We start from the raw sequence: 22,747 nt of genomic DNA on the forward strand, positions 1-22,747 counted from the left end.
AATGTCCCTCTTTTGCCTGTTGGGAGATTCAGAAACTCACTTACAGTCCTTCAATGATATGCACATATTTGGAAAAAATATTAAAATATGTCAAGTGTTAGCAGATATACTTCAAAGAAGCTAGTGCTTCTCATTCATTGCTCCCACCTCAGCCCCTTGGACCTTTCCTCCTCTGCCTCCAGATTTTGTTTGACATTCAGAAGGTTCATCTTGCTACTCAGGAGTGAGCCCCAAACCCACATTTGAAGTGAATGAAACATTGACTGCATGTGCCAAAGGAAGTCTGCAATCTTCAGGTGTGTTGCTAGTACACACATCCTGAATTCACTTTGCATTTTTTAAAAGCCTTCTCACCTCACATTTAAAAAACGATCTCTACACAATATAATTCATTAGACACAGTTTCATTAAACATGTTGAGCAAAATATGCAAGATGGTGGGAGCAGGAGGGACAGAGGCTGTGTTCTGAAGGACTGACTACAATTGAGCGAGCCTTAGTTGCAAAAGTACAAGTGCACCCATTTGGGAAAGTATCTAAATAAGAAGGCATGGTGCTGGGGCAGTGGTGAGAAGCAGCCGTTTAAATGCTTTTAGCTACGCTCGCTTTGGCAGCACGTATACTAAATGTTTCTAGCTCTTTATAACAAAACACCAAACTCAAAATGTTTTAAATAGTATAGTGACATTATTTCAATTTCAAAAAGGTTAGAGGTGGTACATTTAGCTGCTCAGCATCATCACGGACCTAGGCTCTCCTCATTTTTTACTTGGTCAACTAGTAAATGACTTTGTCCTTAGGCTTGTTGCTGCAGGGTTGCAAAATGGCTGCAGCAGCTCCAACATCAACACTTAGATCAATACTGCCTTTAAACATTGCTCCCTGAGGGTGCAACGCTCTCTCCTTCTGAAGAGGGAGGAGGCCTCCCCCAGGAGTCCCCAACTTCCCATGATAGTTCATTGGTCAAAATTGTGTCACATATCAATTCCTAAATTCATTATCCAGCCTGGAGAAGAAAATTATCCTCACTTAGACCAAGAACAATTCACCTCCTGAAGCTCTTGAGTATCTGATTATGAATACAACCAGGGTTTTATTAGCAAGGAAGGCAGAGGGGCAAGGGCTGGTCGTTAAGCAACTCTAATATCTTTCCTAAGGAGGCCACATCCTTCGGAGAGATTAAGAATGCAGCTTGAAACATCTGTACTCTAATTTTCTGGTAAGATGACCTTCCTGAAGGTTTTTGAGCAGGAAGCTAACACGAACAGATTAAGATGTAAGGGCTTTTGAAAAATTGTAATTCTGAAAATTATGATTTTTATTTCACAACGTTTCCTGGAGGTAAACATATCTTCATTCGTGTATTGAACAAATATTTTCTTAACCCCTGCTGGTCTGAGGACACAGTGCTGAATAAAGGCTGAGGCTCTTGCCCTCAGGAGAGATTGTGTTCTAGCAAGGAAGGCAAACTAAAAAATTTCTGGTTTGGCTCCATCTATGAAGAAAAGAAGCCGTGTCATAAAAATACTCAGCGAGGGAGTGGAGGTGGGGCCGGTGTAAAGTGGCCAGTCAAGGAAGATTCTTGAGAAGATGATGCTTGAACCAAACCAGAATAATAAGGTCCCTGCCAAGGGAAGATTTGAGGGCAACTTTGAAGCAGAAGGGATGAGTGCAAAAAGCCTCTGAGAGGAATCATCTTACGGGTTCGAGACCCATAAGAAACCTAGACAACAGTAAGAGAGGACGTGGTAGAAGATAAGGCTGATTTGGATCAGGGAAGGATTTCTTGAATGCCCCCCTTTCCCAAAGTTGAGATGAAGTAAGTCAGGGACCACGTCAGGCAGGGCCTGGTGAAAGTTTGTTATTCCATGTAGTAATGGGAAACACAATTTTCAACAGGAAAGAAGTTTTTCAAACTTTACTTTTTGGCTTCTGTGTGAAAAAAAAAAAAAAAGACGTAAGAGAGCAGGACCGGAAGTAGACAGAGCTGTTATAAGGCAAAGGCAGAATCCGTGTACATGGAGGTGACTTAGAATTGGGTGACAGTAGGACAAGCAGACAGGTTTTCCGGGTGCTTCCTAGACCTTGTAGGGCGTAGGAGTTAGGATCAAGGGCCATTTAGAAATGTTCGGTAAGAGCATAGAGAAATTACTTCCTGAGGAATATTCTGGGCCAGTGCTTTAGTGTGTATGTGAATCCTTTAGGGATCTTTATAAAGTGCAGGTTGTGACTCAGCAGGTCTGGGGTGGTGTCTGAGATTCTGCATCTTTTTTTCAAAAATTTTAAATATTTATTTTTGACAGAGAGAGGGAGGCAGAGCATGAGCAGGCGAGGGGCAGAGAGAGGGAGACAGAATCTGAAGCAGGCTCCAGGCTCTGAGCTGTCAGCACACAGGAGGATGTGGGACTTAAACTCAAGAACCTTGAGATCATGACCTGAGCCAAAGTCGACACTTAACCGACTGAGCCACCCAGGCACCCCCTGAGATTCTGCATTTCTAACAGAAACTTCTAACAGAAATTTCTAGGTGATGCCACTGCTTCTGGTCTGAGAACGACACTCAGCAACAGGATGCTAGCACATGTGACCTTAACCTACTACTATCTTATGCATACCCTATACACCAGACCAGTGCTAAAACAGTGGCTACATGTTGCTATTTACATTTAATTAAACTAAGATACTCAGTTTCTTACTTGCACTACCACATTTCAAACGTTGAAAATCCACATGTGGCTAGTGGTTATTATATTGGACAGAACATTTATAAAGAACTTGCCATCATTAAAGAAAGTTTTATTGGATGGCGCTGCTCCAGAGAGAAGAAGCTATGCCTAGTTCTCTATGCTTGCTGCTACCATCCCTCCTCATTCTGGTCTTTTTATGGGGAACACACGTATTGTCTCTGTTAAATTCAGATGCATCTTTTAAGAACTATTTCAAGTCTACCTCTTCGATGGAGCCTTCCTGGAACTGAAATTAGGTGTGATGCTTCCTTTAAATCTGCACGTTTTCTCTCTGCAATGTATTTCTACTGTAATTTGTCTGCCTAGTATTCAAGGCGTCTCACTCTTTTCCCTCTGGATGTAGAATCCCAAACTATGGGTGTGTGGCAGTGAGGCAGGGGGTGGGAGGGACTATTTCTCACCCATGTGATCCCATGTGATTCATTTGAACCTAACTCAGTCCTCACCGTAGTCATTAGCATATGAGCCAGATGACAGCAAGTGACATCAATCCCAGGACATTTGCCGGAAAATGAGATAAAGTTTCTCTCTTTACAGTGGGGTCACTCAGCTGCATTTCTGGGTCGGCTGCCAGCCACCTTGTGCTCAAATGTGCAGCTCTTGCCCCAAAATGAGAATGACTGAGAGGAAAGCAAAACCAGGAGATACAGACAGATCCTGGATGACATCATCTCATGCTTGGCTATGGCCGTATTTGCAGTGCTCTCCATCTACCCTTGACCATCAGTTACTGGGAACAATAAATTTCCTGTTTTTGCTTAAGCTGGTCTACACTGAGGGGAGTCTTGTCTATTACAACCTCTCTTCAGGCATCTGTGCTCCGCTTTGACACAACAGCAGCAACATGGGCCTTGCTAAGCCTCCTCCACACCCCTTCCAGCTACCCCTCAACCACTCAGTAATAAGTTCTGAGCAGGCATGTGAACATATACCTACCCAAACTTAGTTTTTCTTTACCACATTTAATATTCAAATTGGTCGTGTTATCAAATATCATGAAGCCAAAGTTTTCGTTATCTGCTGATGAAATTCGTGTTTCTTGAAGTTTTTACAGTTTGGCACATACTTATTACAAACTGATTAACCTCTTTACTAAAGTCACCCAACATGCCCGAATTCCCTAGTTAGCATGTATCGAACATGCTAAGTCCTAGTTAGCAAACCTAACACTTGCCTGGCTAACCACAGAACTTCCAGCATATTTATCTTTCATCCTCTCCCACCTTCCGGCTTTGAAGGAACTCCCTGAAGGCTACTACGCTCAGTGCTGGTCAAGGCCGGCAGGCTGGCAGACTGCCTCGAGATCCCACTCTTCCAACCCACTTTACGTTCTGGATCAGCCCACAAGGAACTTCGTAGCTTATGTGTTGTCTTACTCTTCTCATTTTTATCCTGCAATCTATGGAATCTAACCAGCACCCCCCCCCCCCCCCCCCCCCCCCCCCCCCCACCAATTGACTCAGAAGGCTCCACAGGTACCATGTTGCTGAGAAGGTTCTTAAGACTCCAGACTCAGAGGTGACCCCTGACCCTGACTCGAAACTCACAACCAATCCTGTCTGCCACTTGCTCTCTGAAACTATCTCTTCTAACTAGAAATGGGCTGGAGATGGAGTGATTCATTCTTAAAGAAACAAAGAACAGAGCCTCACTGCTCCATCCTTCCCCTCGAAATGTATTAATATAGTTTGCTTACAAAATAAGACTCAAGAACCACTCTAGAGGACCATGTACATACATGGTAAGATTTATTTTTTATTAGAGATCTTATATTACATATTCCCAAAAAGATATAAAATCTTCCAAGAGAAAAATATCAAAACCTATTTGATTCCAAGGTAAGCAACATAATCAAAATGAAAGCAAAGATTTTCTTCCAGACAAAGGAATGCCAAAACATTTCGGCACAAATAAAACAAAGACTTGGGCAGGTAATTACAATGTTTCACCACACATTTTATAGCATTTTATTTTAATCAATATTTGAAGAAAACAAGGATGCAGAGTCCTCAAACACGGCAGGTATTAAGCTCAAGTTAAAATTTTCAAAAAAACAAGAATCATAGAAAGGAATGACTACTCAATCAACGGAACACTGTGATAACCAACGTAATAAAACGAGAGCAAACAAATATGCCACTGAGATCACAACCAAAAATGTGTGGTTTTTAGTGTGTGCTGGAGACACTGAATTATTTAATCAGTTCTTGACCACAACCCAAAGCAAAAGCATCCTCTCTTCATATCCCTGATGATTTATTCTTAAAAATAAAAAGCAGAAACTTGCTGGTTTAAAGAGAATTTCTGCTTTACCTGTGAACGGCTGGTGTCAACACACACTGAAGACCCGACTGACACGGGAGAGACCCATCTCACACAGCGAGGGGTGGCAAAACCACAGTTATTGCATCAAGATTTTTTATGTCAACTGATCAGAATTTCCAGAATGATTAAGCACACCCACTTAACCACAGAACACAGTGAACTCCCAAGGGAAGGTTGTACATTTAAGATGCAATGCAAATACTGATCTTATTCCTGGGATTTGCTTCTGGCAATCCTAACATCGGCAGATGTCCACAAAAAGGAAGTGTTGTTTTTGTTTTCTTTTAGTTGTTTATCCCCCAAAGTGAGGAAGGAAACATACAGTACGTGTTTATTGCATGAAATTACTCCCTTGTAATATCTTTATCAACACTAGCATTGTTTCCTTAGTTATTAAAGGCGAAAAAACTTTATGAACTTCACATAACTTAACAATCATTTTAGGAGCTGCATCTTGATTAAAAAAAAAAAATCCAGATGATAATCGGACTACCCAGTGAAACAGAAATTAGGTTTAACTTCTTTATAATGATGTTGGGATGGCAGGAGGTAAGAGGAAGTTTAAAGTCAGATAATAATCTATCAGGTAACACAAAGATAATTTTCCAAAGTGTATAAACTCAAAGAATCCTTTCTATCCTAAAACTGACTATGCTAAATGTTGCTAGTGTGGCTTTTAATTTAATGTTACGTTAACAATGATCCCAAAATAAATCTTATCAAAAGTATTGTAATGGCACATAGGCGTGGAACTTCACTTTGAGGTTAGCATGTACAGAAGTTTGGAATTCACCGAACAAACATGTTCTTTGAAAAGATAAATCATGATGAGCTACATACAAGTGGGTTTCAAAACAGGGTCCCTTTTAAAGTATTCGCTCTTCCATAGGTTACCTCCTGTGAAATGGAAACCAGGCATGGATTTTGCAGGTTACAAAATCCTTGCTTCGAGCTGCAGTCTTCTTGGCAGCAGCGTATTTTAATGAACAGGTTTTTTATTTTTTCCTTGTTTTGTTTTCTTACATCTCAGTACATTCAAATAGTCAAGACGTTTAGAATAACATCACCACAAATTTAATGAAACAGATCAGAATGTGGCCAGCATCATCAGGCAAAAATGATACATGTTATGTGTCATAGAAAGTACCCACCTCCTGACCTGCCCCCTCCACCTTCCTCCCCCTTCCCCAGACAGTAATATGGACACCAAAGGATTTAACAAGACTTATAAAAAAATAAGGCACATTTATTTTGATATGGTTATTTTTAAAATAGAAAACCCCTCTCAGAACATCTGTATTCAAATGAGCTGTGTAAAAAGACACCTTGTGGTACCTAAAACAGGTTACGGTACCTATGGAATTGCTTCTTCTATTTTAGTGACAATGGAATAAATTGCACCTATCCCACATTGTCAAGTAATGAAAATATGCCTCTTTTCTACTATTGAATGATTCAAAATCTGATATTTCTGGAAATACTTACAAAGGGTGAGAAGGGAGGGTTTAATCGGTACATTAGAAAAAGGTGTGAAGATCAACTCTGTATACATATCATAAGGGTTGATGGATTGCACTTTGCCACATATTTCAATACATTAAATTTTTCTAATGGGTATGAATGACTGCAACCGTTTTGGCCATTAGCTATTACTCACCAGCTTTCTGTACCATTTTGGCGAAAATGGGCATTTTTGTACAACTAATGAACGACCAGCAACATGAATATTTGTAGCAATCTCTTCACAACCCCCAACACAGATATAATTAGTTAGCATTTAACCTGAGATACAATCTGTTGAGAGGCTGTTTTAGACATTTCTTCATTTGTTGTTGCATCAATTCATACTGAGTGGTGGTTCATGGATGGAACTTTAAAAAAAAAAAAATTGGCTATAGCATGGCTTTCTTTTTTTTTCTTTCTGAACTGGATAAAAAAAACAGTAATAATCACAGAATTCATGTTCTCACAGTAGCCAGAAGCTAAAATAATGTGCTTCCTTATTGCACGTCAAACCAAGAAGTGTATAAAAGACAATGTTTCCTAATCCAAATTTGAAAGCCAGGTTCATCTCAACTGGATTCGGAATGTGCTGATTTCCATGGGACTCAAATTGATCTCACTTATATTTCGGGCATCTGGAGGTGAATGCATCAAGGATAATGATGAAGGTATAAGACTTGAGACGGTGAATATGTTAAAAAGCTTCTGTACCAAAATCTAGAAAGTAAATGATTAAAAAAAAAAGTCGCATCATAAGCTCAACTTTGAAGAAAGATTAGTAGCTCATCTATATATTCAGCGGAAAACAGTTTGAGAGTGAAACTATATTTAAGGATTCCTTTTAATGATTAAAAGGGGAAAGGAAGGAGATTCAGTACTCCTATGCATGCTTGGACACAGAGACCATCCTGGTAGCCAGGAGAGGGCAGTTTGCTTTCCAGTTCTCTTCCATATTTCTTAAGAACTTATCATGTGCAGAGGCCACTTTTTCAGTAAAACAAAAAACCATCAACCAGCCAGCAAGCTTTAAAAACATCTGTATCCTCTTTAACTCAACACTTATACCTAACAGTGTGGTTCTTCCTGTTCCAAAAGAGCTGAGAGAAAAGACACAGGCCCGCTATAAGGAAGGTGCATCAGGTCAGTAAGTCCCATTATCAGGGTGGAAAGGCTGTTGGGAAAGTGCTACCCTCACCCCAAGCAGGTTATCTTAACAGGTCTCTCTGGATCCCCTTACGATTCGATGCCTTAATGACTAATTACAAATGCTCACAGCAAATATACTTCTGTCACCAGTAAATAAGGTAAAGTGTAAATATAATGAAAAAAAAAATCAGTGCTTTCCTCACACCAACTCCATATAGGCACGGTATAAAAAATGGAGAAGCTTATCTGTCAAAGTGGGTTTTGCTCCCCTGCCATATTTTCTTTTCTCTTCTTTTCAGATCCTACGCACACCCTAATTTGTGGGGCTGGAATTGAATCACTTGAGTCTGATCTACAGGGTGTCTGTGAGGTTCTGGAGAAGAGCTGGGTCAGCCGAGCCGCCCGCTGGGACAGACCTGCCCGGGCGCTAGGACCAGTTCAAATGTCTTCTTTGAGCACAGCCTGATCAGAGCCAGGGGCAGGACTCTGGAGGTTCATCTCCTCCCAAGGAGAGGTCTGACGGAACTATCAGCAAGATCTGCTTTTTAAAAAAGACATAAAAAGTGAGCAGCCAGCAAGTCAGCCTGAGGACTGGTTTGGCCTGCACAGGACAGACCTATATGCAAATCTGGCTTAATCAAGAGATCTAGACCTGCTTTTTCCCCTGGGGAAACAGCTGACTGGAGCTAAGTAAGGCTGCTTCAGGGCTGTGGTTAAACTGGCCATACTGTCACTGTGTCCTGCTGCTCCACCCTATTTCAGTTATTATAAAACGTGCCTTGGCCCCTCTAAGACTTCACTGAACTAGATCCTCCATGAGTATGTCTGAGAGAGGATAGAATATGGCGGGGGAGGGTTGTGGGGGAGGGAAGAAGATGCTTTGTTGGTTGGCAATGGACGGCTTAAGAATGGGTGAGAGTGTCGTCTTGAAACATAAATGTGTTTCAGCCATGCATGTTGACGATGACAAGGAGACTGAAGGTTGGGAAAGCACTTTCTTGAGAGAGAGAGACTTGAGTTAATTATAGTAGCTGAGGGGAATGAGTCAGTGAAGAGGCAAGGGTACATCTTACTGTCAAGGATTTCAAAGTGCACTAACTCAACAAGCAAAAATAACTTGGTAGCTCACCTTTCCCTGGGTACTGGAACAAAGCAGCCCTGTGTCTCTGCTGGAGAAGCGGCAGTCAAATCCCTTCCTGTGGAGGATCAGGGCTGCCTCATCGGAATGCTTGCCGTCCACCTGCAAAAGAGCAGAGCACCAAGAGGCCACAGTGGCATTAAGGCAAATAGTGACACCACTGTACACTCCACTGGCTTGCAGTCAGTGCCCTCAAACCACAAATGCTTGCTTTCTTCAGTGGTAAAGCTAGGGAAATTCGTTTCCCTTCTGGTACCGTGTTCACTGTGCCTTTCTACCTGCTCTACGCCCTCTTTCTTCCCCACAAGGAGTCGGGAGACATTAAGCTTTAAGTCTTCTTCTTAAGTTACCTCATGTTTTGGTTTCCTCCATGGTCCCTGAGGACCTGGGTATCCCTTGTGTCCACATGTTACATGCTGTTTCATAAAAGTTTCTTCAAATAAAGCATTTCGTTTTCATTTATTTTAGTTTTAACATCTATGTATGTCCATTGACTAATGTGTACCTGAATTTAGTCCTTATCTGGCCACTGAATGATGTATCATCCATCTCAGAGCTGAAACATACTTCTTTATTGAATGCTAATTTTTGCTAATTGCATTAACATTTTTAATCTTTAATGCATTGGTTCATTATTTTTATATAAAAGACATTTAAATTGAATTAGTTATGCTTATCACTTGCTAGGCCAACCACATTTATTAGCTTGATGTATCATTTAAATTCACATTATAGAAGCTATTCTTCTTGTGCAGGCAAAGAGAAAAATACTAAACATGACAAGTCAGCTACGGGGATCAAGATATACTTTCTCGCAATAAAATTTCTTGCATCCATTTAAGTGAGGATGCCATGAGTGCTCTGAATATTTTAAGTTACGATTTTCTTAAGAAATTTTACATTTCCTAACGGGAGAAGATGCTTGTGATAATAAGTAAAATAAATTTAAAAATCTGTGGAAGAATTAAGAAATGCATGGCTATTCAAAGGAATGGAGGATGCTCAGCACTGACCCAGTGATGAAAATGATCCCCTTTACTCTTCTGTGGCCACAGATATGAATATGCCCAAGTTCTTAATCATCCTCACGAGGGGATGCAATTTGTAAATGGGCCACAGAGACATCTTTTCTGAATAGCTGCCAGCGTTCTCACCGCTGATATGATTTTAATGTGCCTGAACAATTTAAAGCTGTCCTCACCTCAGATTCTTAGCTGCAATAACCTATTTTATGACATTTCACACTGTTATTTTGCAGTGGTACTGCTAAGATTTTGTTTGAAGGAAGACAAAAAAGTCTTTTAAGGAATTCTGAGTCATCACAGAACCAACACAATAATCAGAGCAAGTTTAACTCAGAGGATAAAGATTTCTAATAAAATTTCAAAATATTTCACCCAGTTCCAAAATAACACAAAAAGAGTACAGTAAGAAAATCCTTCATGTACCATATACATAAGGTCTCCAGAAGAACAACAAAGAGCATTCTGTCATGTGCCAACTGTACAGCCTTGGAATAGTCACTTATTACTTAAGCATCAGTTTCCTTGTCTGTAAAATGGAGCTAATGCATGTCTACCTTCTTCACGGATTCATGGTGCATGTTAAGCCACTGAAAATACTATGTATGGTGGCTTAGCTTATAAGACAGAATGTGTTGGTGCAGAAGGTGTAGAAAGTAGATCAGAACCTGGGCTGGGAGTCAGACAGCTCGAGATCTAGATCCTAGCTCTACAATTTACTAGCTGCTTTTTAGCACAACCTTGTTTTCCTTTACTATAAAATGGAGATGAAATGAAATTCAACTGTTTAACGGGGACTCAGCTCAGTATCTGCAGCACAGGAAGCCCTCAGTACATTTTAGCTATTAGTATTTCTACCGACATAATCCATCAAGTAAGTATTGGTGATTATTTTCATAGCAGCTACAAATTAAACAATACTCTCATTTAACTTCTTATTTATAAATTTTCTTTAGTGACATCATGACTCTGTAGCTTAGGAATCAGAGACTGTCTAAATTATGTATAAAATAATTATGCATCAAAATCATAACGAAATCCCAATTCAGATTCACTGATTAGATGGTTTATTGATGAGATTCTTTTAAAAAAATGTTTATTTATGAGAGGGAAGAAGGCAGAGAGGGAGGAAGAGAGAATCCCAAGCAGGCTCCAGGCTGTCAGTGCAGAGCCAAGCACAGGGCTCGAACTCATGAAGTGTGAGAACATGACCTGAGCCGAAATCGAGTTGGATGCTCAACTGACTGAGCCACCCAGGTGCCCCTTATGAGACTATTTTATTTTTTATTTTATTTTTTTTTAAGGATAGTTTGAATGCTTTTATTTTATTTTTGTATTTTTTAATGTTTTATTTATTTCTAGGAGAGAGAGAGAGGGAGAGACAGCATGAGCAGGGGAGGGTCAGAGAGAGAGGAAGTCACAGACTGAAGCAGGCTCCAGGCTCTGAGCTGGCAGTCAGCACAGAGCCCGACGCGGGGCTCGAACCCACAAACCGCGAGATCATGACCTAAGCGAAAGTCTGACGCTTAACCGACTAAGCCACCCAGGCGCCCCTGATGAGACTATTTTAAAAGCACCTATCGCTAGGGTGCCTGGGTAGCTCAGTTGGTTCAGAGTCCAATTCTTGATTTTGACTCAGGTTATGATCCCAGAGTAGTGGAATCATCCCGTCTTGGGTTGTGCACTGAGTGTGGAGCCTTTCTCTCATCTCGTGCCCCTCTCCCCAGCTTGCATGCTCTCTCTAAAATAAAAATAAAAATAAAATAAAATAAAATAAAATAAAATAAAATAAAATAAAAGCACTTATCACTATAATTTAAAGTGTTTGGCCCTTTTAATTTACTAGACTGTCCTTACAAAACCACCTGACAGCAGGCTTTGCTAAAATTGCTGCAACACATTTGCCCTTGAAATAATGAATGTGTGTGTTAGGCCTTTAGCAGACTGGAAGTGACCCCCCAAAGAAGAAAAAGGGAAGCAGGGAAGGGAAACATCTTTGGAATTTTACCATTAATTTTACAAGAGATTTAAACAATACAAAAGTAGAGATTAAAGTAATGAAAAGTAATTTTCACTGATGGGAAAAAAAGTTACACTTTCAAAACTAAAACTGCATCACTTTTGTTAAGGGCTAGCTCACCAACTGAAATAGCAATCATCTTGTCCAAGTTTTTAAAAATTAAATATTCATGAAAGTATCAGTTTTCAAGCAAAAATACCTGAAGCAAAGCAGCAGTTTTTTCAGTTTCAAAGTCTGTCTCATCATTTTATTTCCAAGAAAACTGTTTTTCAAAGTAGGGAAACTGTGAATTTAACTTGAATATGCATGCAAGAAAACAGATACCTTCACAAAAAAAGATACTATACACTCTAGGGGGAGTAAACAGACTCTGAAAATACCTGCTTTTATATTTATGAATATATTGAGATTATCTGGACCTCAGGAAAAAAAAAAAAAGGGACGGGGGTAAGGGAAGAAAATTTACAAATTTTCAAACTATGCCAAGCACTGTGCGAGGTGAACTTCAAATTAAGTGTCTTTGTAAAACAGCTCAGATCACAGTTGGGGCCGAATCCCTTCAGGAAGGTTTGGGTGTTGGGAAAATCCACTACAGAACTCGCTTAGGGGATAAACTGGCCTGTGGCTCCTTGTCTAGGCAGGGCCTGTGAGGTTTCTCAGGCAACTGGGGGGAGTGGAGGGAAGATGGTCTGGCCTGCAGAACAAGCATTATCAAGGTTAGAAAAAGCTCGATCGGAGGCGAGGTTTGCTTTGGTCCCATCAAATCAGTCATGCGTCTGGGAATACATCATTTAATCTCCGAGAACTCAGAAAACTTGGTGAGACTCGTGAAGCATCCCTTTGAGGTTTGAGCATAACCACAATGACCATAACAGTAATTGTCGCTAACATTTTTTTAATTCTTATTTATTTATTTATTTTGAGAGAGACAGACAGTTCTAAGTGGGGAGTGGCAGAGAGAGGGAGAGAGAAAATCCCAAGCAGGTTCCGCACTGTCGGTGCAGAGCCTGATGTGGGCTCAAACCCACGAAACCATGAGATCAAAACCTGAGCCAAATCCAAGAGCTGGACGCTTAACCGAATGAGCCACCCAGGAACCCCTGAAGCTAACACTTTTAGAGCACTTGTTGTATGCAGGACCCTGTACAGAATACTCTTCATGGATGAACTCATTTCATCTCACAAAAGCCTTTGGCATAGTTGAGGTTTGGAATACAGGTTGGTGTTCCTATATTTAAATGCACAGGAACATCCCTCTTATAGTCCAATAGCAATGATCACTAATTCACTCAACATTCATCCTTCAGGAGGTTTCCCACAAATGGCTGTAGATCCTTCTAAGGGTGTCCCATAACCACTGGGTAGTCAAGAGGGAAACAGGCAGAGTTTTGCTCAACCTTTTCAGCACAGTTGCTCCCCTTTGGTTCCCATGTAAGACGCAGTCTAAGGTTCTAGGCGAGGATCCAGAGTCACACATGCTGGGATGTGCCTCCACACACACCTTTTACTAGCTGCGTGACCTGGGAAAGTTAACTAGCATCTCTAGGTCAGCTAATTTACTCTTTTGTAACAGGGGGCACAATATTGCCTACCTTCACAGTACTGCTGGGAGAGCTAATGTAAAGATCACACCAGGCACAATGCCTGGCACATAGACAATTTTAGGTGTGTTATTAGTAACTGCTCAGCTTTTTAAAAAAATACATAAGGAATACAAGTTTAAGTGATATCAAGATTTACTCTGGGAATAAACTGCGCCCTCCAATTTATACATAAAAAAAGTGTCAGGGCGCCTGGGTGGCTCAGTCAGTTAAGTTCGACCCCGGTCATGATCTCACCATTTGGGAGGTCGAGCCCGGCGTCAGGCTCTGTGATGACAGCTCAGAGGCTGGAGCCTGCTTCGGATTCTTTGTTTCCCTCTCTCTCTCTCTCTGCCCCTCCCCTGCTCACGCTCTGCCTCTCCCTCTTTCTCAAAAATAAATAAACTTAAAAAAAAAAAAAGGGGGCCAACATTTTAATTTCATTTTTAGTAACAATCACAACTGCTCATGACTAAACTATCACCACGGAGAAACTTCACTTGTCAAGCACTCAGTGCTTACTACATGCCAGACGCTATTCTAAATGCTTCACAAACATTATCTCATTTAATCCTTAGAACATCTCTAAGGTGGGTACCATTATCATTGCCATGTTGCTAATGAGGCAACTGGGAGAATAATGTGGCTTGTGCTAAGTCAATTGGCCAGTAATAGAGGGGATGCGCTCCAAAAAGGTGGTTTGATTCCAAAGTGCTTTCCAAGCTTCGTTCTCCTGCCTTTGCTCTATCTAGCTATGGATTGGTGCCCAGAGGCAGCTAGCTAGGAGGGAAAAGAGGAAGACTACTTTTGATGTAATATAAGAAAAGCCTAAAACCTAAAGGGCCTCAATCTCTGGTTTGAAGTTAGAGAAAGGGAGTATTCGGATGCCTGGGTGGCTCAGTCAGTTGAGCATCTGATTTCGGCTCAGGTCATGATATCATGGGTCACAGGTTTGAGCCTCCATAGATAGGGCTCTGTTCTGACAGCCTGTCAGTGCAGGGCCCACTTAGGATCCTCTGTCCCTCTCTGTCCCTCCGTCTCTCTGCCCCTCCCCTGCTCTCTCTTTCTCGCTCCAAAAAATAAATAAAATGTAAGAAACTGTTATTCAAAGAAAAAAAGAGTATTTATTCAATGGTTCCAGTAGCGCTAAAACCATAATTGATCAAAACAGATATCAATTCAGAAAGTAAAGTTTAGAAACTATCATTTCTATCCATCCATTGCCTGCCTACCCATCATCCATCCATTCATCTCATTATAAACAGGATTTAAGGTCATTCTAAAGATGATACATGCACATGGCAGTCCTTCATAAGGAACAGGCCAATGTTCCCCTATCAAAGCGGATGAGAACTCAAAATACAGAGCTGTGCTCTTCCTGTCTCACACCAAAAGAAACCTGATTTACTCATTAATGATGTGAGGCTCACAGATCAGTAAACTTCTGGGAACTGTAATAAATGTTATGTATGTACACATTTTTTTTCCCCTGTGGAAGAGAGAAGCCGTAACTTTGACTAAATTCTCCAGAAGAAATGAATCTCCACCCTCCACAAAGAATGTCTAAGATAAATATAGATTAAGGCATGGCTGAACACCTGGTGGGAAAATTTCTCCAACCTGCTCAGATTCCTCAAAAATTCCTACCAACACCCATCTTTCAGTGTATTCTGGCAACTGGAAAGGTTAGAAAATTGCGTGCTGCATTTTCGGTCCTGAGACAGGAAATACCCAGTAGAAATTCATTTTCCAGGGCATTCATTAAAATGTCCAATAACAGTTATCCTTTTTTGATCAACAAGATGAGATGACAGAAAGAAAGGGGAAGGTGAATGGCTGTTCTTAGATATGTACAACAAAGGAAATTTTCTCCGCAATTTTCACCTTTCCAGAAGCTGGGGAGATTAATAAAGCACCAATCAATTTTTATAAGAAAGGCAAAATGAAGTAAAAACCTTAAACTGCTTCTTACAAGAAAAGGGGGTGGTGTAAACAAGTGGACAGAGAAAATCTTATTCAGTAAGTGATGTTGATGTGTAAATGACTGGTGAACTATTTGCAGGAAACAGTTCAGCACCAACCAAAATAAAATGCCATAGAGAATAGAGTTAAATGTAAAGTAGATATAAAGATACATATCTATAAATGAATTAAATAAAAAATATGCCTGAACTCAAAAGCAGTGGGGGAAAAAAAAGTCGAACAACATAGCTTTCATTGTTCAAAATATCAAGGCAGAATGGCATGAAGCCTAATTAAACAGCTTCATCAAGTTTCTTCTGGTCCCTGGAATGTCAGCATTCCAGGCGGAACCTATCACTCCAGCCTACAGAACCCTGACCCCTGATCCATCACCTCTCCCCTCCCCCATCCCCGGTGAGATTCTCCCAGCATCCACTCTATCAAGACTCCTTTCTCTGTGAATCAATAGGCTTTCCTGATAGCATGGTTTTCCTGTTTGGTGCACTTCAGTAATGTTCCTGTTCCCCAGTTTTCAAGCTTTTATAGAATCTTCTTCTTATCTCAAGCTTTTGATAGTGGAAGAAAAGGAGGTTGATAAAGAGAAGGGAGTTGGACGACAAGCCTACAGGATGAGAAGGTAACAGTTACATTCCCAGACAGGACTGCGCCGGGGTGCTTGGCGTGCTGGGAGGCAGGGTGTTAAGAGATGTTTGCTCCCATCTTCACCTGACTCCAAATATATGACAATTAGTTTTTTCCAAAAGTATATATAAAGTGTAAAAGCAAGATATGCTTATATAAAAACATAAACTCATTTACCAATATAGAACAATTCCTGAAAAACTGGACTTTGAGGAACAGATATGGTGGCTCTTAAATAAAAGTCAAACACTATTCTCTGAGGCCCTTAGTGGCACCCAGATTCAGAAAACCTAGACGTAGGTCCTAATTCTAATATTAACTGCTGGGTAATTTTATCTTAGTTATAGAACCTTTTATTTATTCATTTATTTTGAGAGAGGGAGAGAAAGAGAATGAATGAAAATGAATCCCCAGCAGCCTCCATGCTCTATGCAGAGCTGGATGTGGAGCTTGATTCCACAAACTGTGGGATCATGACCTGAGCTGAAATCAAGAATTAGATGCTTAACCGATTAAGTCACCCAGACACTTCAAATCTCTAAGTCTTACTTTCCAAATTTAGTTAATGGAGAGAACAGCAAAATCTAGACTCGTGGGGAACGTTTTTAAAAATTACTAATTCCTAAGTTCTCCACCTACAGAGTCAGAATCTCAGAGATGGGGAAACTTGTAAAAATTTCTATTTGAAAATTGCCCTGGTTTGATCTGTATTCAACAACTCAGAGGATGGTGCCTGGAAATGCTGAACCACCTGGGTGGTTAGCACATCTACAGACCCTACCTTGCCTCTCTCACCACTGCTTGAGCCCATAACCACTTTCTCTATGAGAGGTCAAGAAGACCAAGTGAGGTGTAGCACTTAAGGAAACCTCAGACAGTGGCCTGGGGGATGGGCAAGTAGGGACATCTTCTATCAACCCGCCAATGAGGCAGGCAAAAAGGTGTGACTCCATCACGTCAAGGTCATTCTCAGACCCATTTCTCATGGAAATACGGTGAGGTGGTAGTCAGGAAAATGCTTACTTAGATACAGGCCAATGTAGACCTCTGGTCTTGCTTGGAACCCAACGGTTACGTCGACATTACTTCAATGGGACAAGTTTTGCTATCTCCAAAGAAACAATTCATTATTGTATGCTGGGAGCTGCTAGCACACAAAAACAGAAACATGATACAAAATGTTGAAGTCTGGCTTCTGGATATCTTCACTGAGTCATTTTTGTCTTCTTTTACTGCAACCATGGAATTACACTTGATACTTTTTAAGTACCAAGCATTTATTGAATCAATATCTACATTAGGCTTCTTTCAGTGATTATTTTCATATTATTAGAGGTTAGGGGACAGACAGCAACTCTTTAAAGAAGTGATTTTGAATGGACAAATCAATCCTCTCAGATTACTAGTATGATTTTAAATCTATCTACCTACCTATCTATCTCAAGCACGAGCTGGGGAGGGACAGAGGGAAAAGGAGAGAGAGAATCCCAAGTAGGCTCCACACTGTCAATGGAGAGCCTGACATGGGGCCTGAACTCATGACCCATGAGATCAAGACTTGAGCTGAAATCAAGAGTTGGACGCTTAACCGACTGAGCCACCCAGGTGCCCCACTGGTAAGCTTTTAAACAACTGCTAGAAATATGTGCTAAGAGTCAAAGACTAACACAGGAACTGACACCAAGTGATATGATAATGCAAGGCAGGCCTAAATACTTAGCTCTGATCATGTGTCAGCAGGGTAGTTATAGTTAAACATGAGCATTTCAGTCTATATTCTTCCTGGTCAAATTGTCAAACTCCTTTCTATTCCCTCTAATACCCAGCTTGCACCTGAGCTGACATGTACTGTAAGCATCATGAAGATAATAATGTATGTTTACAAAACACTTCTGTTTTCAAAGGGCTTTCACAGCATTATTTTATCTGTTTCTCACAACAGACCTGAAGCAGGCCTATCTGATATCAGCTTCATTTTTTAAAGGGTAGCTGAATCAACATGCAGCCAGTAATTCGGGAGAGGCAGTGGTCCACCTGTCTACAGGTGACAAGATTAAGGGAAGCCAGGTGGATACAGTGAGTGAAGGCCAGACTCTAGTGGGTCTGAATGCTCCAGGGTCTGAAGCAAATGTGTAGCAATGGGATTTTTCACCTGGGAAGTGATGAGGTTTGTATGACAGGAAGATAGGCAATAAGCAGGAAGAATGAAAGGAGCAGGTAACCATAAAAAAAGAGGTGATCTGGAAAACAAGTGACAGCTCCACACTGCAGAGAATAAAACCTTCCTCTCACTGACTGCAGTCAACTGGAACTGCTTCCAGGAAACAATCATGGAAAGGGGTCATCTGGAAATGGACTAAGGAACACTGGCCACCATGTGCCCCAAAGGTCCTTAGGCTTAGGTTGCTCCACCATTCTCTACCACAAAAGCAGTCTAACTGAAGCAGTCTAACTCGGTGCTGGCAGCACCGAGCTTACTAGGGATCCTCTGTCTCCCTCTGTCTGATCCTTCCCAGCTTGTGCTCTCGCTCTCTAAGTAAATAAATAACTAAAGTTAAAAAAAAAAAAAAAATAGGAAAGAAAACCATGAGGAAGAGAAAATTCATTTTCAGTACTGTACTGTACTTATTGAAAAAAATCTGTGTAAGGGGATCAGTCCAGTTCAAACTTATGTTGTTCAAGGGTCAGCTGTAATATTATCTTTTCCTTTTGAAATAGAATCCCAATTTCATTAGAAAATATATGTACACATAGAAAAATGCTTCGGGATGATAATGTAGTAGCTTAACATGAGGCTTGAAAATAAAAGGAATATTTATAGTAAATCTTAATTGTGATCAAAATATTTGTAGGGGCACCTGGGTGGCTCAGTCAGTTAAGCATCTGACTTCTAACCTTCCCCTGTTCACAATGTCTTTCTCTCTCAGAAATAAATAAAAAATATTAAAAAAAATTATTTGTAATTTTTACATATTTCTTTCCCATATATCCATCCATATGCACTTATGTTTTATGGTTTAAAAAATTTTTTTAATGTTTATTTTTGGGAGTGAGGAGAGGGAGGGAGGTAGGGGGAGAGGGAGAGACAAAGAATCCAAAGTAGGATCCAGGCTCTGAGCTGTCAGCACAGAGCCCGACACGAGGCTCAAACTTACCAACCATGAGATCATGACCCTAGCTGAAGTCATACACTTAAACAACTATGCCACCCCGGAGCCCCTGTTTAATGTTTTTGAGTTTTATAATTTTTAATACTTTTTTGTATTAGAAAATTAATTTTATATTACCCATACCAATACAGATTTAATCTTCACCATGGCTTCTTGCATTTTACTTTTTTAAAAAATTTAAACCCAAGTTAGTTAATACATAGTGTAATAATGGTTTCAGGAGTAGAATTTAGTGATTCATCATTTACATATAACACCCAGAGCTCATCCTAACAAGTGCCCTTAATGCCCATCACCCATTTAGCCTATTTCCTCATCTAGCTGTATTTTTTTTCTGCTTCCCATCCCATTATATCAAGTATATTACAAAAAAGTAATATTTTATAGATATATTTTGGGATATACCTTTGACTGTATTGTCCTCAGATTAACGAGATGAATGTCACAAGGCAAAGATGACAGTAACGGAGAGAATTCACTTAGCAGCTGAAGGGTTGGCATGGGGATCTTTTCTATCATTGTGAAGACAGGATGATTCAGGAAATAAGAAGTTATGTGGCTAATGAGTGAAGGGTAACTGACCGAGTTCTTTTCTTCTTCCTATTAAGAAAAAACAAAAATGTGTAAATGTCATATATTTGCAGTTTTTGTAGTATTAACTGAATTACCCAACAGGGTTTAAGTAGAAAATAAATATAAACATGCATGAATACTCTAATTTTATTATATTTTATAAGTAACACTCTTAGACAACACACAGATTACCAAATTCGGTTCTAAGCAATATAAGAAAATGAACAGTGCCCTTTTAAACAATGTTTAGAAATATCTTTTTTCCATTGCTTTAAGTACTAAAAATCTTGAAAACATTTTTTGCAAACATTTTAGGACAGGGTAAAACTTTTTACGGAAACTCTTTTTCAAGTTACCACAAAATTCTTTTGTGGGAAATAGGTTCTACTTACATAAATGGTTTAGAATAAAACTTAGGGCTGAAAGCTGCCACCCCACTTAGGGACAAAAGCAACCAAGGTTATGGGATCACGAGTAACTTGTTACATCACCTACTAGAAATTACTTTCCATTGCCAATGTACTTTTGTACTTTGATCACAAACTCCACACAAGTTCCACACACAAGTTAATGATTACTGTCTGATTGTTTTCTTCACATCCACTACGTGTGTAAGATCTTGTTTTCTTCACATTCACCATGTGGGTAATATCTTGAGAGTTCAATAAATATGGAGACGAAACCCCTTTTTGGGCTCTTGTCTCCTCCTGGACATTAGCCTCTCTCATATTCAATCTGCAGCTACTCTCTTGCTGGATAAGAGAGAACTCCAGGCTTATAGATTATGACATTCTTTAAGTAAATAGGTTGAGATATTCATACATCTTGCATATCATCAAATGTTATCTCTTCTCCCTCAGGTTTTACCCCTCATATTCTCATGTTTCTCTTTTTCTTTTTTTAGTTTATTTGAGGGGGGGGGAGGGGGAGGGGGGGAGAGGAAGAGAGAGGGAGGGACGAGGGAGAGAGGGAGGGAGGGAGACCACAGAGGGAAAGGCAGAGAGGGAGAATCTAAGCAGGCTGTACTGTCAGCACAAAGTCCAACACAGGACTTGATCTGACAAACTGTGAGATTATGACCTGAGCTGAAACCAAGAATCAGATGCTTAAGTGACTGGGTCGCCCAGGTGCCCACATCATGGTTTCATTTATACAGTTAACTAGACAATAACATCATATATTGATCCAAAGCTCTGCTCTATAATTGTGACCCAATGACAGGATTTTTTTTGAAGAAATTCTCAAAATAAATAAGGATTTTAAATAATACAGGTATGGGGCGCCTGGGTGGCTCAATCGGTTAAGCGTCCAACTTCGGCTCAGGTCATGATCTCACTGTTCGTGGGTTCAAGCCCCATGTCGGGCTCTGTGCTGACAGCTAGCTCAGAACCTGGAGCCTGTCTTCGGACTCTGTGTCTCCCTCTCTCTCTCTGACCCTCCCCTGCTCACGCTGTCTCTCTCTCTCAAAAATAAATAAAACATTTAAAAAAAAAACAAAACACAGGCAGTATACCTAGATCATCTGTTAAATTTGGTAAATCAACGCCACTTGCTCCACTGTCCTTTATTCCCAAAACAGAAACTGTTATGTATGTTATGGAATGGTTACTATATATCTACCTAGTACACAATTACTCAGTATAATTTAAAAATAATTTAATCATTGCTATGGTATAAACTTCCAGAGAAGTGGTTCAGCGTGTTCAAACATTAAATAAGTCTGCCAGGGCTGAGGATATGCATATGGCCGATGATACACCCAATTAATTAAATTAATGACTAAGTGGAACCTTAATTACGCCTAAGGTATAAAAGCAGACAGATAAGCACTAAAATAATTTACATAGAAAGGCTTTCTGATCAACAGAGACATTTCAAACAAGTATAATTTTGTATCTTATTCTTTAAAATGTCCATTTCACTGATATCTTATGATTTTGTGCCCTTTTTGCAATACAGGACTCAAATAAAAGGCTTGGCTACTTATCTGTCTGAAAAGATAGGATTTATAGAAGATACAGAGCTTAAAATTCAGAATGTCAGATTAGCACTGAACAGAGGGTGTTAGCAAAGAGTGACAAGCACCTTGCCAGCAGCAAACTGTAGATGTCATTACAATTCAGACTATGGAGAGAGGAAAAAAATTTAAAGGCAGCAGAGGGACACTGTCATATTAAGATACTGACAAAAAATATTAGAGCCAAAAGAGTTGTAAAAAAAAAGTACCCATTCTACACTTTTTTTAAAAAAATTAAAACTTATATAGCAATATTCTCCAACAATACTGAAATTTAATGCATGTTGTTGAATACTGAGGAAGCGTTTCAACAAGAAACTTGAAATGTACTCCAAGATCAAAGGACTTCATAATCTAGGTCAGTATTGCTGACAAAATCACTTTTCAGTAATAAAAGATAAAAGATTCCAACAGAAAAGAAGACACCTGCCTTATCACAACTGGAAGGCATTAAGTCCATTCTAGGTGAAGAAACATTCAAACAAAGCTCTGTGGCTTTATTCTATGCTCTTGGAAGAACTCCTGGACACTTCAGTGAATAGGAGGGACACTTCTTGCTGGACCACCTATATCTTACAAACAGTAATGTGCATATATACCATTCTTCCCAGTCCAAACCAGTTCTCCTGACCTTCAGATCCCCCCACCCTCACACCCCCACAAAACAGACCACACATAAGAATGGCCTCAGGAGCTCTAAACTCAGATCTCTGGGCCCTAACCCAAACCTACTAAATCAGAATGTCCGGTGGTAGGTCCTGGGAAGCCAAAGCTTAACAGCTCCCCCAAGTGAATCTCAAATCTCAGTTAGTCCCACATAGCTCTGTGGACATACTGGAAACCATCATTCCAGACACCTTCCCAACCTTGGGGAAGAAAGAGTTCCCTTTGGAATCAAAAGGA

At 40.2% G+C, this 22,747-nt stretch overlaps 1 protein-coding gene across 1 annotated transcript in view; it reads right to left on the minus strand.

The window, feature by feature from the left end:
- Nucleotides 1–4,720: 4,720 nt before the first annotated feature.
- Nucleotides 4,721–22,747, minus strand: part of MAN2A1 (mannosidase alpha class 2A member 1) — a 172,827-nt gene continuing 154,800 nt past the window's right edge. Inside the window, exons 20-22 of the mRNA XM_039220332.1 lie at nucleotides 19,660–19,854; nucleotides 8,850–8,960; nucleotides 4,721–7,291 (exon numbers count right to left, since the gene is read on the minus strand). Of these exons, the coding sequence (XP_039076263.1) occupies nucleotides 7,139–7,291; nucleotides 8,850–8,960; nucleotides 19,660–19,854 (459 nt within the window). The 3' untranslated portion in view covers nucleotides 4,721–7,138. The remainder of the gene's footprint in view (nucleotides 7,292–8,849; nucleotides 8,961–19,659; nucleotides 19,855–22,747) is intronic.

This window comes from Hyaena hyaena, unplaced genomic scaffold, assembly GCF_003009895.1.
Source record: "Hyaena hyaena isolate Hyena2069 unplaced genomic scaffold, ASM300989v1 scaffold_877, whole genome shotgun sequence".
Lineage (NCBI taxonomy): Eukaryota > Metazoa > Chordata > Mammalia > Carnivora > Hyaenidae > Hyaena > Hyaena hyaena.